The 18,461-nt window shown below is 36.7% G+C and overlaps 3 protein-coding genes across 3 annotated transcripts; 2 read left to right on the top strand and 1 right to left on the bottom strand.

Annotated features, from left to right (window-relative positions):
- The first annotated feature begins 4,643 nt into the window (after positions 1 to 4,643).
- Positions 4,644 to 5,857, top strand: LOC103929986 (NAC domain-containing protein 83). The gene is made up of 3 exons (XM_018643182.2): positions 4,644 to 4,891; positions 5,011 to 5,282; positions 5,481 to 5,857. The coding sequence occupies exons 1-3, from the start codon at positions 4,711 to 4,713 to the stop codon at positions 5,637 to 5,639; spliced, it is 612 nt and encodes a 203-aa protein (XP_018498698.2). The 5' UTR covers positions 4,644 to 4,710; the 3' UTR covers positions 5,640 to 5,857.
- Positions 5,858 to 8,129: 2,272 nt separating this feature from the next.
- Positions 8,130 to 10,330, top strand: LOC103929997. The gene is made up of 3 exons (XM_009339274.3): positions 8,130 to 9,272; positions 9,376 to 9,485; positions 9,577 to 10,330. The coding sequence occupies exons 1-3, from the start codon at positions 8,705 to 8,707 to the stop codon at positions 9,736 to 9,738; spliced, it is 840 nt and encodes a 279-aa protein (XP_009337549.2). The 5' UTR covers positions 8,130 to 8,704; the 3' UTR covers positions 9,739 to 10,330.
- Positions 10,331 to 12,561: 2,231 nt separating this feature from the next.
- On the bottom strand, positions 12,562 to 17,218 carry LOC103929984 (probable serine/threonine-protein kinase At1g54610). The gene is made up of 7 exons (XM_009339261.3): positions 16,604 to 17,218; positions 16,209 to 16,493; positions 14,977 to 15,294; positions 14,425 to 14,652; positions 13,988 to 14,088; positions 13,786 to 13,909; positions 12,562 to 13,149 (listed from the first exon to the last, which is right to left on the bottom strand). The coding sequence occupies exons 1-7, from the start codon at positions 16,922 to 16,924 to the stop codon at positions 12,823 to 12,825; spliced, it is 1,704 nt and encodes a 567-aa protein (XP_009337536.2). The 5' UTR covers positions 16,925 to 17,218; the 3' UTR covers positions 12,562 to 12,822.
- Between the last annotated feature and the right edge of the window lie 1,243 nt (positions 17,219 to 18,461).

The following is an 18,461-nucleotide window of genomic DNA, read 5'->3' as shown; positions in this document are numbered from 1 at the left end:
CGATGTTTATAGAAGGCTAGGTTTTTTGGTTTGTGGTGTTTCTGTTTTTAGGCGCCAACTTGTGATTTGGGGCCTGTTTTGTGTAATTTTGGGTTCATGCTTTTGATGTGTATCACTTGTATTTAGACCTCTTTTGTTTAGTTATTTGTTGGTAATACAAATTTTACCTTTGTTATTAAAATAAAAAAAATAAAAATAAACTACAAAGGGTTAGGGTCTTTTCTATGTGCAGTTGGGTGGCTAAGTGGTTCAGTCATTCACATATGGCAACAAATGATTGTGTTAACAAGTCATTTTTTGTCAATTCACAAACTGATATGTATATATAGGGGCAGATCAGTGACGTTTTACACAACTTTTGACACAATTTTTGTGGGATCCACTACATATTGTATTTTAACCATCTAAACCGTCTATCTTTTTTAATATCATTCATAGGTCATCCTTACAAAAAAATTAGAAAAATTCAAAACCCTTGGGGGCGTTTGTTGTACCGGACTGTCTCGGACTGGATTAGCTGCAGGGACTGGACTGGCTTAGACTAGACTAAATTGGACTAGCTTAGTGAAGCGTTTGGTGCAGTGTCGGACTAAAAAGAAGGATAATAACAAATTATAATATTATATTTTTTAATTCATATCTAATAATATTATATTAATTAATTCTAGCTTTTTTTATTCTAATAATACTCTCTCTCTCTCTGGAAGCCTGCATCTTTTTCTTCCTCTCTATCTCCTTTGTTCTCTCTATCCCACGCTCTCATTCTCTCTGTCCCAAGGTTTTCTCTCCGTCCCACGCTCTCCTTCCCTCCTCTATTTTTCAGGTTTTTGTTCGATGCAAGATTCGAACTGGAGAGAGCTTTCCAAGTCTGTGGATTCAATTAGAGCCGCAAGTCTGTAGAGTGGCGGAACCAGCCTACAGTGATGCCTGGCGAGTTGACCGGCGACGAGTCGGGGTTTGTGGAGTCAGGGAAGTGAGAGACGGTGATGGCTTGGATTTCTTGGATCCGTTTCTGTCAAACCCAATATTGCAAACTTGGAGATCCTCTGAGATTGAGAAAAGGAGAAGAGGGAGGAGGAGAGAAGCGAAGCAAGCAACACGAGGTGAAGCCTGAGGCGAAGAACAGAATGGGAGGTGAAGCGAAGAACAGAAACGGGACTACGAATCCCCTCGTTTTTGGTGGCTCTCGCTAAGCCCACCTAGCGCAGGATTTAGTCGGCACGAGTCCGGCTTAATCCCATTAAACACAATCCTAATTCACACCAAACACTGGACTACTAATCCTAGCTAAGTAGTCCAGTCCAATGAAACTTAATCCAGCCAAACAAACGCGCCCTTAAGACATTCACTTATACTAAGAAAATGGATGAATATGGTTCTACAAAGAAACCTTAAACCCTCAATCTAATGGTCATATGGTTTTAGATTTGGGTGATTTTTGGTAGAATGACCTTTGAGGGAAGATCTAAAAGATAGATGGTTTAAATTGTTGAAATACATTACGAAATGAGCCCTACAAAAAATGTTGTAAAAATTGTATAAAAATGGTGTCACAGATATGCATTTTTTTTGTACTTCAATGATCGTTGAAATAGGACTATTTCTGGGCCCAATCGACATCGAACTTCAATGATCTAAACCGTCTATTATTTAAGTTTAACTTTATAGATCATCCTTGCAAAATATTAGTCAAATTAAAAATGTTTGAGGCATATAATTGAGCTCAAAGAAATGAACGATTGAACTTTGATAGATAATGGCCCCACAAGTAGCCAAGTATTTTCGTTTGTTGATTGATATAATAAGATTAATTCATAGAAATTGGAAAGGGAATATGCAAGGTATATGAGAGCATTAGCTAAGGCTTATGCAAATGGTTTGACATCCTGTTAAAAGTAGAAATTAGGCAAATTAAAGTGCTATAAAAGATAGCAAATTTTGAAAGACTTTCTTATGCATTAAGTATTTGTACTCCTTTTCTTCAATGTTAAACTTTTTGATACTAAACACATGCATAATATACCCTATAAAATTAATGAAAATCATAAATACGACTTTTTCCATATATACGACTTTTTCTCCACCATTATAACTTTTCTTTGGTCCAATAATCACATCTCCTTTAAACATACATGACTCAAATTAATGAATTAAAATTAACCAATTATTGGAAGAATTGCTTTAGATTCAAAGGAAAGAGAAAGCAGCTGCATATATTGAGGCCCATGTGTGAAGCCACAAGACATTACTACCATGAAAGATTACACAACAAAATAAGCATGTTAACTTTTGTTGCTGTACTTTCAAAATAAGCACTTGGCCAGAGACATTGTTTTAACGAAATCGGGTTGTTTTTTTTATGAAGCAGAAGATCTTTATATCAAACCTGCATGCATGGAAAGAAAGGATTAAAGCTAGATCTTCGTGATGAAGAAAAGAACGAATCTGAGTTGACGATTGGTTTTCAGCTGGATAGCTTTCGATAAAAGCAGGTTCTTTTTTTGTGGCTCCTTTCATTCAAATTAGCAATTGTTCAAATAAAAAAAGGAACAAAATTCTTAGATCTTTTATGTGCTGCTGTGAACCTTTATGTGTCAGCCATCCATAATTCAAAAGAAAGTAAGAAGCTCGTAGTTAAACTAATTAGTCCAAAACCACTAAATAAAAGAAAATTTTAATATTGGAAGAACAACCATAAGCAAATGAAATCGATTAGGCATCTGATGAAGAATCAAGAAATTGCCTACTGTGAATGATTTTGGAGTAACTGTATCTTAACGAACATAGCTCGGTTATTGGCACGCATGATGCAGTTTTTACTGTTGCATTATTTTATGTGGTTCTTGGAATTTTGCTTTTAGAGATGGTTACTCAACGTAACCAAACTTTTACATGGGGATAATTTTAATTTACCAAGTTATCATAAACTTTAGGTTTTACTTCACTTATTTTCTTTTTCAAACGTTGCATGTACTTGAGACAATATCCTATAAAACGAGTATGTATATATTAATATTTCAAACATCAAAATACTCTGTCAAAAAGACCTGCATGACTAACGAGCAACTTTTTGTACAAAATTAGGCAATGTATTTTCTATATTATATATACTTTTTTTAACTATTATTTTTTAAACATTACTTTATATTATTTTTTTGAACCATTATATTATATTATTATAAATTACAATTGTATATTTTCTATTAATTTGTAATTTGTTTTCTTTAAGTTACTACCAAGGCTGTAAGTGGCCCTCTACTACACTTGTGAAGAGGAGTGTTGCCCTTGCACCACGTCATGGGTTCAATCCCTGTTGACTCCCTAATCTAACATCTAATCTAACAAATCTATCGTTTAACCAAAACTCAAAATATTTTCTTTTAAAAGCGTTTTTAGTCATTTTAAAAGTACTTCTAAACGAAACCTAAAACAATACAAACGCATTACCATCACTTGCTACATCATGTATATCTATATCTATATCTATGTAGTACAAAAATATAATTTCCTCAATTCCCTAATAATTTTCTTTATATATGTTTTTCCACATCACCTGAGGTAAATAATTTTTGTGTGTTTTTCCATATGTTCCTTTCACATAGTTTTACTTATTAATTCTTTGCCGTAGTTTACTTAATTAGGTAAACAGTTTATGTGTTTTTACATGTATTGAGTTAAGCATGACATCGGATGACTTCATATGAATGAGAAATACATCACCAATCCATTTCAATTAAATGTATAATGAGTAATATGTGGCCGGCCTTACCTTGAAAATTTTCACCAAGACCTCAGCAACTCCTGTATAATATAACGGATTAGCTCAATGTTCATCGATTGCTAGTTAACATCTCTTTGACATGAGATGCTCGTTATAACAAGGACATGGAGATGTAAGAATTTGCTTTGCATCACAAATTAAAGACATGAAAAAAACAAGAAAATCATCTGTGAGCAAGTCAAACTTCTTTTTAAGGGTTACCATATAGATATATAGCTTCTGAAAAACTTCATTTTCCAGACAAAAACACTTGAAGTCTCGTTTTGAAGCAAACTCATACACTCAAATGTTATTTTACCAACTTTTATTATACTATACTATTATTGCACAATGGGTTTAGAGATTTTATTTTGCTTTAGATTTTATATGATGTGTTTGGACGAGAGGCTTTAAAATTTCATAAAACCTTTAATAAATTATAAATGTATTAACAATGAACCACCAAAATTGGATGGAGCAACTTGAAAATGACTGAATACAGAATTTTGTCAATTTGAAAAGTCTTTTGCTTAGCGTCCTTGGATACGTACATTTGTAATGTTTTAGTAGTAACTTTCTAATGCATGTTTAACAATTAAGTCTAATTAAAATTTCATAAAACTTTAAAAGCTCTTCATTCAAACATAGCACGAAAGAACTCACTAGCAGCATCAGTTGTTTGAGAATAAACCAATTAACTCTTTTTTTTTTAGTTGTCAACATCAAAAGTATTCATCCAGTAATAGTACTGTTGTCCCATTCTATATTCACACCGCTACGAATCATTTTTCTTTTCTTTTTCTTGTACAACCACTCAAAAAGATACTCCCTCTCCAAATTCTTCTCTTGTTCTGTCTATAAATACTCAACATGGCTGCTTCACATTTGCTCATCTCTTAACAGAGGCCAATAAGTTCCAAGAAACAAAGGCTCTTTCATTCTTCAAAATAATGGACAAGTTCAACTCTCTGAGAAATGGGATGACCAGATTGCCTCCTGGTTTCCGATTCCAGCCAACAGATGAAGAACTTGTCTTTCACTACCTGAGATGCAAAGTCTTTTCATGCCCCCTTCCTGCTTCCATTATTCCTGAGATCAACGTTTGCCTGTATGATCCTTGGGATTTGCCAGGTTAGCATAAACTACACAGATATATTACCACTAACCACTTAGCTTAATTTTTAATTTTTTTTTTTTAATACATTTTTCCACTTATAAAAACTGACATTTTATGTGTGGTATGTTTCCAGGTGATTTGGAGCAAGAGAGGTATTTCTTCAGCAACAGAGAATCAAAATACCGGAATGGAAACCGAGCTAACAGGGTGACAAGTTCCGGTTACTGGAAAGCGACCGGCGTTGACAAAAAGATTGCATCTTCAAGGAAGAATAATATTGTGGGGAAGAAAAAGACTCTAGTTTTCTACAAAGGGAAGTCTCCAAATGTTTCTAAGACTGATTGGGTCATGCATGAATATTGTCTTGTCAATGTAGAAACCACAGCTTCCATTCACACAACTGAGGTGAGTCTAGGACAAGGTTATGTTTTTGTTTCACAAACTCAAGATGTTCGACATGAACGTATGGGTTTGGTCAACTGGTATTATAGCACCCCTGTGCACTTAATTGTTCAAATCTCCCCACTTGTAGATTAGCATATATTTCGTCTTATTAAAAAAGGAAAAAAAAAAAAAATCATTTGACACAGTAATTTTATGCAGAATGCTTTAACCCCGAAAGGAAACTGGGTTTTGTGTCGCGTGTTTTTGAAGAAAAGAAATGGCAAGACGGATGAGGAGATTATGGTGAATTACAATGGCATCAGAGTTTGCGACAATGTAAGTCCTGTATCTTCTTCTTCATCTTGTTCGAGTTCCTAGCTAGTGGGATCACAGAAGTAACATCTTCAAGTGAAGAAGGTGCTAAGGAAATCAGTGGCCGCCCTAAATTTTGATCATGTTAATTAAATGTATCAGTGTTCTTTCGCGTGTCGTGTTCATGAAAAGGAAATGAATCTACTTCCAGAAACTTTACTGCTTTGAGAGATTGGTGGATGTAAAACTTGGTAACTTTTAGAATATGAACCCAATTCTCAGCATCCTCCTTTGGAGAAAAACTTAATAACTAGAGCTACCCGATTAGGGCATCTCTTATATCGGGCGTCCAACATGTCAAACTATTAGAGAGACAAGCTAAAGACCAACTTCCAACAACATCAATATTATCTCCAAATCGTTAATTACCCTCTACACAATCCGTTATGTGTGAAGTTTTATCACAAAAGGTCTCGGTATTAGTTGGAATGAGGTTATGATATTTAAACTCTTCTTTTTCCGAAGATATGGCCAACGTGGGATATTTCAACACTCCCCCTCATATAGGACCCAATTAGTGGGTGATGATCCACACATTGACAACCACGTGGAGCCAAGGGGACTCACCCTACATGCGGAGGCAAGGGACCCACCATAATTGCACGGGGCCAAAGGGACCCACCCATCACATGGCAGTACATGCCCACTCCCTAACTTTGATATCATGTTAAATTATCATAAAGAAGGGCCAAAGCCCACTTCTAACAACACCGATACCTTCTTCAACTTGTTAATTATCATCTGCATAATCCGTTAAGAGTGGGGTTTTATCACAAAAAGCTTGGTATTAGTTGGAGTGGAGCTAGGATATTTAAATTATTCTTTTCTCATAAATACAACCGATGTAGGATATTTCAACACAATATTTTGTGAAAGCTGGCTTGTTAATGACGTGTTCCAGATTCCCTTACACAAGTTTTTTTCTCCCTTGTTTGACACTATAACATGCATGTTAATCTATATATAAAGCCGGAAGCTAGTTTTGGTGTCACGGCTTCGACAAAAATATTAGGACAAAATTGCCCCTCAACCAAAAAAATCCAAAAGCAACCCAACATAATATATCAAATCATGCAAGGGTAATTTGGTAATTTTACATCATAAAATATAATATAAATACATGTGGGAAGAGAGAAAAGAATAAAAAAAATGGAAGGATAAGTGAAAGTTGATGGTGCCCACGTGAAGGGGAAAGAAAAATATAATAAAAAATAAGGAAAATTATGAATATTGTGTTCAAAACATCATAAGAGACGCGTAGTGCCAGTGATAAATTAGTAAAGTTTTTTTTAAAAAAAAATAAAAATTAGTACCTTACAAAAGGCTACCAATAATGTGATTCAATCAGTTATTTATTAAATATTATTTTCTTTATAAAAAAATGTTTTTCGTATGCGGATAATAATGTGATTAAATTAATTATCAAATGATTGTTTTTTTTTTTAACAAACAATATTATCTACATTAAGGGGGTGGAGGAGAGCTTAACCTTACAATGGACTAGCAATAATGTGATTCAATCAATTGTTTATTAAATATTCTTTTCTATATTCTTAGTGTAAATTCTATAGAAACCGATTTTATTATATGAATTCAGCTACTTTAATTGGTTTATTAGGGGTTTCTTCTAACATGATCTAAAATTATTCATTTACTTCAAATATTTAACTTTCCTTTTGTCAATTTATGCATATAAATACATTTAAAATGTGTAAGTCGCGCGTAACACACTGTGAGTCAAAAAATGTCTTCTGCACATGTGTGAGCGTGTGCATGAAGGCTAGTATATGTCTACACACATACATATGTTTTGAAATTACAAAGATTAAAAGATAAGGGGAAGGGCTTATTGCTACAGGAATCTCTAGCCTTTCATTTCAAAAGGTAATTGGTTTTTCGAAGAGGTCAGAATGAGATGAGATAGGGAGAGAGGGGTATGAAAGAAGCAAGGCATATATATATCAACTTTGCATCAAGGAAACCCTTTCTTGGAGAGCACCAGGTCCAAAATGAAAGCTCAGCTAGAATATGGGAGCGCGCACATGGACTTTCATTTCAGCTTCTTTCCTAGTTTTAAACGTTGAAAGGAGATATAAACATTTACACACAAAAAGGAAAAAAGCATAAAATTATTACCTATGAAGACTTTGCACTTGAAATTTCTATTTAAATAGCTGTATTTGGATTGGAATTTGTTTAAATCAGATTTGCACTATCTACTCGTAAATTCTAGACCGTTGGATATGGAAGAAAAAAATAAAGAGGGTTACCAAATTTTCAAACAATTTTAGGTAGATCATAGATGTATATTTACTGACCAAATGGTCCATTCAAAATCAGGTTAATCTGAATGAGTTAGATCTTTATTGATATAAAAGTAAAACAAAAATCATAATAAAAACTTAGAGAAGAGAAAAAAACTAAGGAGATTTAACATGGCAAACAAATTAGCTTGGTATGTCAAAAAATGAGCTTGATTTTTTTTTTTTAAAGTTGAAAATATTTAATTTTCTAACTATGCCACTGACTAACATCACATTACATTACATTTTCAATTAAAATGATTTTGGACATAAAATCCATCTTAGGGTTTAGAACTGAAATGTTTTGCCTTAATTAGGGTTTAGAACTGAAATTTTGTTGAAGCTAGCAACACACCGTCGGTAGCAATAAACAAAGCTGGCAAGGCATTGCATATGACTCTTTCAACATCCGAAATAAATGGCCCCAAAACAAAAATAAAAAATAAAACAAAAAAAAATTTACAACTACAAATTACATATATAGTAAGTTCGTTTACAAAACCCCAACAATTTTCTATAATTAACCAAACCAAACCTAAAACCATAATTTAACAGTTAGCCAAAGTTTCAAACCAAATATTTGCAATTTTTTTTTTTTTAGTTGCCTAACTGTCAAGGAACATGAAGTTTATCGTATAATTAACTAATTAACTGCCTTTGACGATCTCTTTCATATTCTCCCTTCGACTCATTTTTTCCCAAATCCAATTATCTTCTACTTCTCTTCTTCCTACCGTTTGTGGCCATTCCCCATTGTTGTCCTCTCTAATGGGTGGCCAAAATTCAAAGCTCACACCAGAAGCCGAGGCTGTGCCTCCTCGAATCCGTTCCCTCTTGCAGAGGCGCTTCGAGGAGATGAAGAGCAGGTCCAAGGCACGAAAGCTAAAAGCCGCTAGTACTCTCTCCAAGAAACAGCTACTTAAGGACGGTGATCAGGAGGAGGTTGATAACTCTCTCCCTCATTCGCTGCAGTCATCACCAGAGTCTGACAAATTAACACGTCCGAAGATACCACCAACATTGGAGAACCAGTCCAAGGTTGCACCAATTTCGCCGGAACGTGACAAAGGCACAAAACAGGCTGATGATGAGAACCAAAACAAGGAGCAGATCAAGAGAGATGGAACGGAATGTAGCGTTGAAGATCATAAAGAACCAAAGGGTGTGAATGTGTATGTAGGAGGGGTTTTTGCAATGGAGGACACCACAGAGGGAGAAGAAGAGGACGAAGATAATGAAGGTGGTATTAGAAGAAACAACGAATTTTTTATGTGCCCCGCGTCACCAAGTTTTAGAGTTTATTGCATGGAAGCTCTGGAAATTGAAAATGATAGCAGTAAGTTTTGGCACAGAAAAATTGGATGCAACTTTTTTGTAGCACATTTGAATATTTCATAAAAAAATATGAACATTTGTGGAATTGATGCATACAAATGCAGGCAAGTATGACAGCACTACAGATGAGGATATCAAGCACAAGAAGTCGCCAAGTGCTGCGTCTGCACACAGCAATGTTGATAGCGTAGCGTCAATGACTGATCACCATGATGTAAATATCTTATGAGCATTTTAAGTAATTGATTTATTAAGCAGAAAAAAGTTTGTGATTTTGTTCCGAAATGTTTCATTCATGTTTTCAGGGCCAGGTAACAAAGACAAAGAAGAAAGGAAGGAGAAGGAGAAGAGTAAAAAATGGCTTCGGCGTAAAGAATCTATTGAACATTAAAGGATGCTACTACCCAGGTTGCAGTGGTGGCCAAGACAGAGCCACCTATCTGGCCGAGAAATCTGCAGCCACTTGATCACGCTAGGAATTGTACGCTTGATATACATTGTTGATCCATTCCCTAATAGCGGTTGGGGTTTAGTGGCTGTCCAACATATGATATCAGGGCTGCGGTTCCAAGAGGCCTTCAGTTCAAAATCTCCAAGTCCCCACAAGCCACTAATCACACCTGCAGGATGGGAGTTGCACCTATACTGTCGTGCAGGATGAAGCTGCGTGGAAGAGAACGTGTTGGCTTGAGTGATTGTCCATGAAGATGAGCAAGAAGAGTGATAGTATTATTTTCGTACTTTTCCTTCGGATCTCTTTCTTGTTCTTGGCCATTGAGATTTTCAATTTCCTGCAATTCTGGGCCATGACTCACTAAGGACCTAAGGGGATGAACAAAAATATTATGCAATTTTTTACTATTTCTACAATGATATAATCCATGCATGGAGGTTGCAGACAAGCGACTAAAGGTGGTGAACAAAGTTACTTGTCTCAAAAAACTCAAATATTTCATTCAAAATTTCAACTACCACTTTCGAGGAGAGTAATTCAAATTTTGGCATAGGACAAGAGGGCGCCTAACCTTATTCTAAACTACTTGAATTCACGGAGGTGAATTTAAATTCAGGTGCAAGGGGGAAGGCATGCAGTATCCAACTGGCCTAACCGACACCTATATAAATATCTTTCTTATACCTCAAAGAAAGAGACTGAAATCCACGAGGGTTTAAACGCCTTTTGGATAGGTTTCTTAGAGATTCTTGTATCCAAGAGACTGAGATTTGGATGCAATGCTAATTTTACACACTAAAGAAGCTATACAAAAGAATATATATATATATATATATATATATAATTTTAATAGATCGGGTGTCAAGTTAACAAAAGAAGCTATCAGATATCAACTGTCCAAAATCACAAGAAAATAACATTAACTAATACAGATTAAATTTCACAGCATTTATATAATGACGGATTATCGGAAAAACACAGTAATTATTTACAATGAAACCACACATTATATATTAGTAAGACAATACTTAAATTAAGGACACAAACTAAATCTTAAACAACAGCAACTAGAAAGAAGTCTATAAGGTCATTTCCAACCGAGGGCTGGCCAGAAGACTCGTTTTAGCCCTCTGGCCATCCAAGATTCTCCAAGATATTAATATTTTAATGAACAGTACAAGACCATATTTGCCTCCGTCTCCAACCAAGGGCCAGAGGGCTCGTTTTAGCCCTGCCACAAAAAACCGTCTCCAACCGAGGGCCAAATGGCCATAGAGCCAAACATAATTTATGATTTAAATTTAAAAACTACAACAACTTAAATTTAAAAACTACAACGATAACTGGCCCAAAAAACCAAAAAAATTAGAATTTAAATTTAATGAATGGTTTAGGTATTTATAAGAAAAAAAAATTAGAATTTTTAAGAATTAAAAAAAAAAATTAGCCCAAAAAACCAAAAAAAAAAAAAATTTGAATACAACGACTAGTTGACTAGCCGTTGTATTCAAATTTTTTTTTTTTTTTAAGCAATTCTATCGGTTATAACCGAAAGGAAAGCTATATTTTCTGGCCAGCCTCTCAGCCAGCCTTCCAGCCCTCTCTGATTCCGTGGGGTCCTCTCAGATTCCACAGCTCTTTGGCCTAGCCCTCGGTTGGAGATGGTTTTCGGGTTATTTTTGGCCCTCTAACCCTCTGAATCCTTCGGTTGGAGATGGCAACATATCTGAGTCAGAAGGGAAGGCAGAGTTGAGAAAAACCTCATCCTCGACTAAATTAGTACGAGAAAACCAATAGGCTGGAGATATTTCTCAACTTCAGTAACCCTCATCCTCTTGACTCTGCTAAGGAATGAAGAGACTTCATCAGCTGTATATTGATGCTTAATTAGTTATCTTCCACAGAAAATATTCTGAAATTTCGACCATCGTTTCGTATATTTTTTGTGTAATTACGCTCTTACCTGCTCAAAACTTGGACTAATATCTCGGTTTATAATTGACATATTAATTCAGATGTTAGTGAAATGTGGGGTGAATGCCACACATGTGTTTGTGTAAGAAAGTTAACCAAAGTGGACTTTGGTGAAAGTTATTAAGTGCATTAGATGAAAATGTCATGGGGAGGTGAAATATTTTATTTTTGTATGTAAGAAGTTGACGGACAAAACTCCTTTAAATAGAGGCATGTTTGTAACTTCACTACAGCACATCAGATCAAGAGTGAAAAACAATAATATCAATGTCCCCCTCCTCTCTTTCCCTACATCCTTTGTGTGATATATTGTACTCGTTCCGTTTCTATCTCAAACAAGAGTTATCTCTCTTACTTTTGCCTATTTATAACATCTGACTATATCTCTGGAAATATTTTCAACCTTTTCTATCAGGTGGAATATGCATATTCTAAAGAGTTATTATAAATAGTAAACTCAGAAAGAAAAAATAAATAAATAAATCATAGAGAGTTCCCTGTGCATGTGAAACAACGACTGAAACGATGTCGTATGAAAAGGTTAAACTTGGATGAACAGAAGCATGCACGGAGAAAAACAATTAAAGGTGTACAGAAATTATTCCCTTCCCGATATTGTTTTGGCAAATGATACTGGAATACATGTTCTAACTTGTAGGAAAATAGTTTTGTAAAGGTCCATATTGTAATTTGATAATTCAGCTGCAGAGAGTTTGGGGTCGTTTGAAAATGCTTATCTAAACAGCACTTCCGCTCATGAACGCTTCTACACTATGCAATTATATAATCCCCCATAAATTCTCATTTGCTTCAGGAACAAAGCTTCTCCAATGCAGCATCAATGTCAAAGAAAAGCACTTGATTTGAAATACTGTACAGAAGAAGTGGAACTCTCCTTTCTGGCGTTTTGGTTGTGTGGATTATACAACGAAACACTTACAAGGGTTTATATTACAACAAATGGGAACAATTAATGAAGAAAACAAATAAGATTGCAATCCGAAAAACCAAGCTAAGCTCGAGAGAGACCTAATTTCAAGGGAGGCCAAAAAAGATTGACAGAAACGATACTTTCTCTACCTTAAAGCTTTCAAAAAAACAAAAAAAAACCCAGAGGAATCGATTATTTACTCTTAAACAATAAATTCATCGATAGCCCTATCGAGGAAGGCTTGAACGCCTGGATGAACTTCCGAGGAGGAGCCATCAAGGGGTCTTCTCTATTTGTTTTCTTCCTCCTTGAAGGCCCCCCGACCGCTCCCATGCTTTTAACAGATGATGAAGACTTTGTGTTCAAAATCATTGATCCAAATGAAGCATCTGTCGTGAGAAATGAGAGCGGTCCTTTATGTGATGCTTCTTGTGGGTATCCGACGGCTCCATCCTGATGTGGGGGTGGGAATTTCTCACTCTTGCTCTTGGCATTTGCTTGTGTCATCACTCTCCACCTCTGGAAATCAGCAAAGATCAGAGTTTAAGAGTTAGCTAAGACAAGTACTACCCAAAATTAAGGCACGACACTGCCACTGTTCGCATACTGATTTTCCTTGTGGTGACTACTCTCTTTCCCAACCAAAGCATAGCAATATCAAAATGGGAGGAAAATTGTTAGCTGATATGTTCGTATATCGGTGATGGTGTCCAATGTAAACTGATGTAATGATCCAATACTGTCAGATCTACCCCATTACTTAATAGTTCAAGAAATTTGGCATCGTCAAAAATATCATCACCACATTCTATTAATCAAGTTGAGTTCATGCCAAACAGAGAAACGTCAAAGGTCAGGCTCAACCTAAAATTCATAAAACATAACCCTAAAACTAGGGGAAGTTTAATTCCAGGTTCATGTCCATATACTGCACCGAAAAGGGAAAACAGAAGTCCTTGACGCACAGAAGATAAGACCTGGATGCAACTAAGAAAGGGCGAAGCCTATGCAGTTCGACTCAGAATTATGAAAAGCCCAAATGACATTCCAGAAATAATAAGGTTATTTCTAATTTGAAGGAGTGGGGTAAGATGTGTGTGTGTGTGTGTGTGTGTGTGTGAGAGAGAGAGAGAGAGAGAGAGAAGCTTCACGTACATCTAAGTTTCCTTGAGCCTCTGCATTAGCTTCTGGAGCTGGAACTGCCCGACCAACTCGATCACGAGCTTTAACTCTCCTGGGACCTTCAGCAGCATTAGGTTTCCCACTGAGACCTCTTTGCCTGAGGACAACAAATATCATCTGTTATCATATGCTCAAATGAGAAACCAGCAAACATGAAGAAAAGTAAAGGAGTAACCTTCTAGCTTCTTCATCTCGTAACTTTACATCCATTTCTTTGGCGGGTGGATATTTTGGTAGACTTGATGGCTCACAAGCAAAAGGCTCGGTAGTAAAGAACTGTACCCAGATCACCAAATATGCAATTAGACACAATAAAAATCTGGCACAGCCAGCAGGTCAGTTAATCGTAAAGAACGCAGTCAGCCTTAAGCACTTGCTAACTTCAAGAGGGTGATATATGTTTCTTCTGGCAAGAAGCATAATTTTTAAGAAGACTTCTTTAGTAGACACTGAATGCCACAGAGTCCTTGAACTAATTAACCACTCTGATGATTATTTTCTTTTTTCTTTTTCTTCTGATGGGAGATGATGTTTTACTTTTCAAATTATTAAACTTAGCTTCACATTTATATTCTCCTCAGCGAAAACTGGAATTATATAGAGGGTACTTACTTCACTATTTAGAGCAGCGGTGGCAGTGCCTCGTCCATCAGCATCTAGTGACAGAAGAGATTCAACTAATGGTAGCGAAAAAGGTGGGAAATCCTTGAATGTTTCCGCTACACAACGCTTGTATGGCTGCTGTGGCTTAAAAAGTGTTGCATTTGGCAATTTATATTTTTTCCAGTATTCCTCAGATGGGGAGCCACATAACTTAAATATCTTATGCAGTTGTTCAACCTGTACAGGAAAACAATTCAAAGGTGTTTGTCAAACTGAAGTCATATGAATGAATAGAAAATGTCAACACATCAATCAAGAAGATTAAGATACCAAAGTTCAAACCATTTAGACGAGACAGGAATAACATCTCACAAGAACTATTGTATTTTACTTGTAGCCTTACAAGTATAAGCATACCAAACAAAGATGCAACGTAGTTTCAAAAAGAGTGGAGCAACAAATCATTACTCATTACTCAAGAATCAGGAATAATTGATCAACATGGACAGAACGGATAACCTAAAGAGAAAAGCAACAGATTAAACAAAGTAACCACAATACCTCTGTTCGTCCTGGCATAATAGGCTTCCCGGAAAGTAACTCTGCCAAAATGCAGCCCGCACTCCAAAGGTCAACCCCAACTCCGTAGAAAGTGGCACCAAGAAGAAGTTCAGGAGGGCGGTACCAGAGAGTGACAACTCGACTAGTCAAGGGTTGCCTCTTCTCAGGATCAAAAAAAGTAGCCAGTCCAAAATCAGCTATTTTTAAAATTCCTTCGTTGTCAATTAACAGATTGGAACCTTTGATATCCCGGTGCAAGACACCATGGTTGTGGCAATGCTCAAGCCCAGACAGCAGTTGTTTCATATAGCACTTGACCTGCCACAGCGCATATCTTGAGAAATAAACCAGCCTCTCAATGTCATAATTCTATGCATGTGAAATGAAGAGCCAGACAAATCAGATCGAAATGGTGCAGGAAGTCACCTACAAGCCTACCAATAAAGATGCTAGCTTACTTTCTGTAAGATACAATTTTAAGCCCATTCATCAATTTTTTTCAAGCAACTCCCCATTTTAATCCCGAATATCTTTTTAAAGCTAGAAAATAGTTTGTTATATAACTGAAACAGTTGATCTTTAGTGAACAAAAGTTTAGCATAAATACCTCTAAAAAAAGGAAAAAGGAGTTTGAACCAATCTAACATATATACCAAATACTTGAGCAATTTTGATCTCAGTGGACTTTCGGGTTAATTTAAGCTGCACTTAATGGAATTTAAAATTCAAATTCTTTCTTCGTGTGTAAACAAAACAATAAAAAAGAACAAAAGACATCCCTTTCTTTCCCTGAGCTTCTAACCAATTCCACCTTTTTATCTGCACTCAATAAAGTGATGTGAGCAACAGAAAATTTGCCCGAATTCACCTACCCCAAACGATACCATAACATCGTATGACATGCCAGATGCACATAAATCATAAATCTGGAATCCCAAACTAGCAACTATGGGACCCAATCCAGCCCAGAAAGGTCTCGGGTTAACATCAAAAGCTAACAGCAAAAGGGACAACTACAGCATACGAGTTCAAGAACGAAAGTAGAAAACAAATCGAAACACATAAAAACAACCCAGAAAAGCAGACACCAAAAGTCCAACTGAAAAGCACCCAACCCACCAACATTACAAAGAAATATACATTCTAAACCCAACAACAATCCAACCCAAATCAAAATCAACAACACAGAGCATCAACTTCACGTAATAATCGAATCGAAATCCACAATGTACCTGAGGCTCAGTGAATTTCACCCCGGAGCTGGCAGCGAGGCCCGAAAGATCGTGCTCCATGTACTCGAAAACCAAGTAGAGGCTGCAGGACATTCTGGAAGTGACTAACCCTTCAAGCTTAATCACATTGGGATGGTCAAGTTTTCTGAGCACATTGATCTCTCTGGCCATGAATTTCACACTCTCTGGCTCCAAATTATCAAACCTAACCTTCTTTAATGCCACAATTTTACCACTAATCAAGTCCCTTGCTTTATACACATTGCTATAAGTCCCTTGCCCAATCTAAACAAAAATTAATAAAAATAAATAGAATTCAGATAAATTCAATTATAAAAAATATATGAATTCATAGAAATTAAACTCAAACCAGATAAAGTTACGATTTTGAGCACCTTGGCGAGCTTCTCGAACGTGTTGGCGCGCCGAGGCGTCCAGCCCTGGATCGCATCGCCGGCCACGGCCAGCAGCCACGACGGCCAACCTTCCTGTTTCGCCGGGAAAGGCTTCCGCCGCTCGATCGCCGGGAAATCGCCAGTGTGATTTGCTTTGTTCGCCCTCTGCCTCGCTACCACCTCTTTGCTATCAGACCTAACGGCCTCGACTCGCTCTGTGGCGCCGGATGGCTCCTCGATGCTCCGGCGACGGCACCGAGCTTCACCGGAACTCCGATGACTCCCGGCGGTAGATGCCTCCGTGCCCAAAACGCACCCCATCGTCTCAGCTCTCGGAGCTCCGGCGACTCATTTGGGGACAAAGATATCGCGGTCCGGCGTCGTTTCAACACCTGGCACTTTCTTCAAGCTCGCGTATTGTCTTACTGTATAGTATTGGACTGTCACATGGATGACGACCGATACGACGTCGTGCCGGGAAACTGAAATGGAAACCGTAGCGGGAGGTGGCGGTTTTAACGACGGGAGTACGGGCAAACGGGGAGAGAGAGAGATGGCGTCTGTGATCCAGTCGGGAATCCAATTGCGCCTCTGATGGAGTTCAGTGTCTGTCATCAGAGTGAGAGTCTTACTTGTCAGGTGGTAGGAAAATTTGAGCCATGGGTTTTCGGTTTAATTACGGAAATGCCACTGGTTCTGGGGTATCAAAGTGGTTGATTTTTACCATATACCGCGGGCGGAGGGAAAAGGAGAAGCAAAAGCTGGTGTCACACGAAGTGTAAAAATTGGGAGTTGGGACCGCAAAAGTCAAACCAGATGTAGAAAAGCGACTTTTCGACAGAGCTATAGGGGCAGGGGAAGCACTTCCAACTTATATTAGCATCTCATAATAATAATGCAAAATATATGGATATATATTATTTTAATTGTATATTCGTATAATGTAAGTTATTTTTTTAAAATTAATGACTTGAATAAGGATTTATGTAGAACAGATTTGTTGTTGCATGATATTTCGGTCTAATAATTGTTGTAATATTATATGTAATTTTGTTCTACATTAATTGAATCAACACAATGACCGTAAAATTATTCGATGAAAGTTGCTCAGCGGTCCCCGCGGACCAGGGTCAAGTTCAAAACTTTTTTAGTTCCGAGTTATACAAGAAAGTAACATTGACTCCATCTGTGGGACAAGAACCACATATCTCAGTCTTCTAGGATTCCCATTAAAATAATAAGTGGATTTCTAGTTGAAAGAAAAGTAGATGCACGATTTGATTGGACTAATCATGATTAATTTGGATAATTATTGAAGATTCACAGTCCACTGGTGAAAAGAGAGCCGGATTGATATTTTGTGGACAATGGATGCAGTCTCTCATGCGGAGGGGAACGTTTGACACAAACACTAAAATTTTGATGGGAAGCGAATGGTTAAGTGATTTTTTATTTGGTTTATTTTGTGCAAAATTGATCTTTAAAAGGTGATTTAAAAAGTAACCAGTTTCAATTATCAAACAACATTGCATGATGAAAATAAGAACATAACAAATATACGGTTCCTATAATGTGACACCCTCTTCGTTGTTTATCGATTAACTTATGTCATTGATAGCTCCTATGCTCAACTAATGTTTACCCTTATATTTAAGTTCTGAGTTGGCATTCTCATTGCTCCATTATCTCTATTGTATACAACTTAATATATAATTTGGACCAAAATTCAGCCTCATGTTGAATTAAATACAACCTTCTTTTCTTTTCTTTTTTTTAAATCTCGACGGTATGAGGAGAATTTTGTTGATAAAACGAAAAAAAAAAATTATACTTAGTCAGAGGGACATAAAGCTAACCC

The sequence above is a fragment of a genome, unplaced genomic scaffold (genome assembly GCF_019419815.1).
Source record: "Pyrus x bretschneideri cultivar Hongxiangsu unplaced genomic scaffold, Pyrus_bretschneideri_v1 Contig42, whole genome shotgun sequence".
In the NCBI taxonomy this organism is placed as follows: domain Eukaryota; kingdom Viridiplantae; phylum Streptophyta; class Magnoliopsida; order Rosales; family Rosaceae; genus Pyrus; species Pyrus x bretschneideri.
The sequence above is the reverse complement of the archived record's forward strand: the minus strand, read 5'-3'. Positions and strand labels throughout refer to the sequence as shown.

Coding starts and splice junctions, on each gene's coding strand:
- LOC103929984 (XM_009339261.3), bottom strand. CDS start 16,924: ATGGGGTGCGTTTTGGGCACGGAGGCATCTACCGCCGGGAGTCATCGG. Junction 16,494..16,603: donor CGTTCGAGAAGCTCGCCAAG/GTGCTCAAAATC, acceptor ATTTTTGTTTAG/ATTGGGCAAGGGACTTATAG. Junction 15,295..16,208: donor TGAAATTCACTGAGCCTCAG/GTACATTGTGGA, acceptor GCGCTGTGGCAG/GTCAAGTGCTATATGAAACA.
- LOC103929986 (XM_018643182.2), top strand. CDS start 4,711: ATGGACAAGTTCAACTCTCTGAGAAATGGGATGACCAGATTGCCTCCT. Junction 4,892..5,010: donor TGATCCTTGGGATTTGCCAG/GTTAGCATAAAC, acceptor GTATGTTTCCAG/GTGATTTGGAGCAAGAGAGG. Junction 5,283..5,480: donor CTTCCATTCACACAACTGAG/GTGAGTCTAGGA, acceptor AATTTTATGCAG/AATGCTTTAACCCCGAAAGG.
- LOC103929997 (XM_009339274.3), top strand. CDS start 8,705: ATGGGTGGCCAAAATTCAAAGCTCACACCAGAAGCCGAGGCTGTGCCT. Junction 9,273..9,375: donor GGAAATTGAAAATGATAGCA/GTAAGTTTTGGC, acceptor ATACAAATGCAG/GCAAGTATGACAGCACTACA. Junction 9,486..9,576: donor CAATGACTGATCACCATGAT/GTAAATATCTTA, acceptor TCATGTTTTCAG/GGCCAGGTAACAAAGACAAA.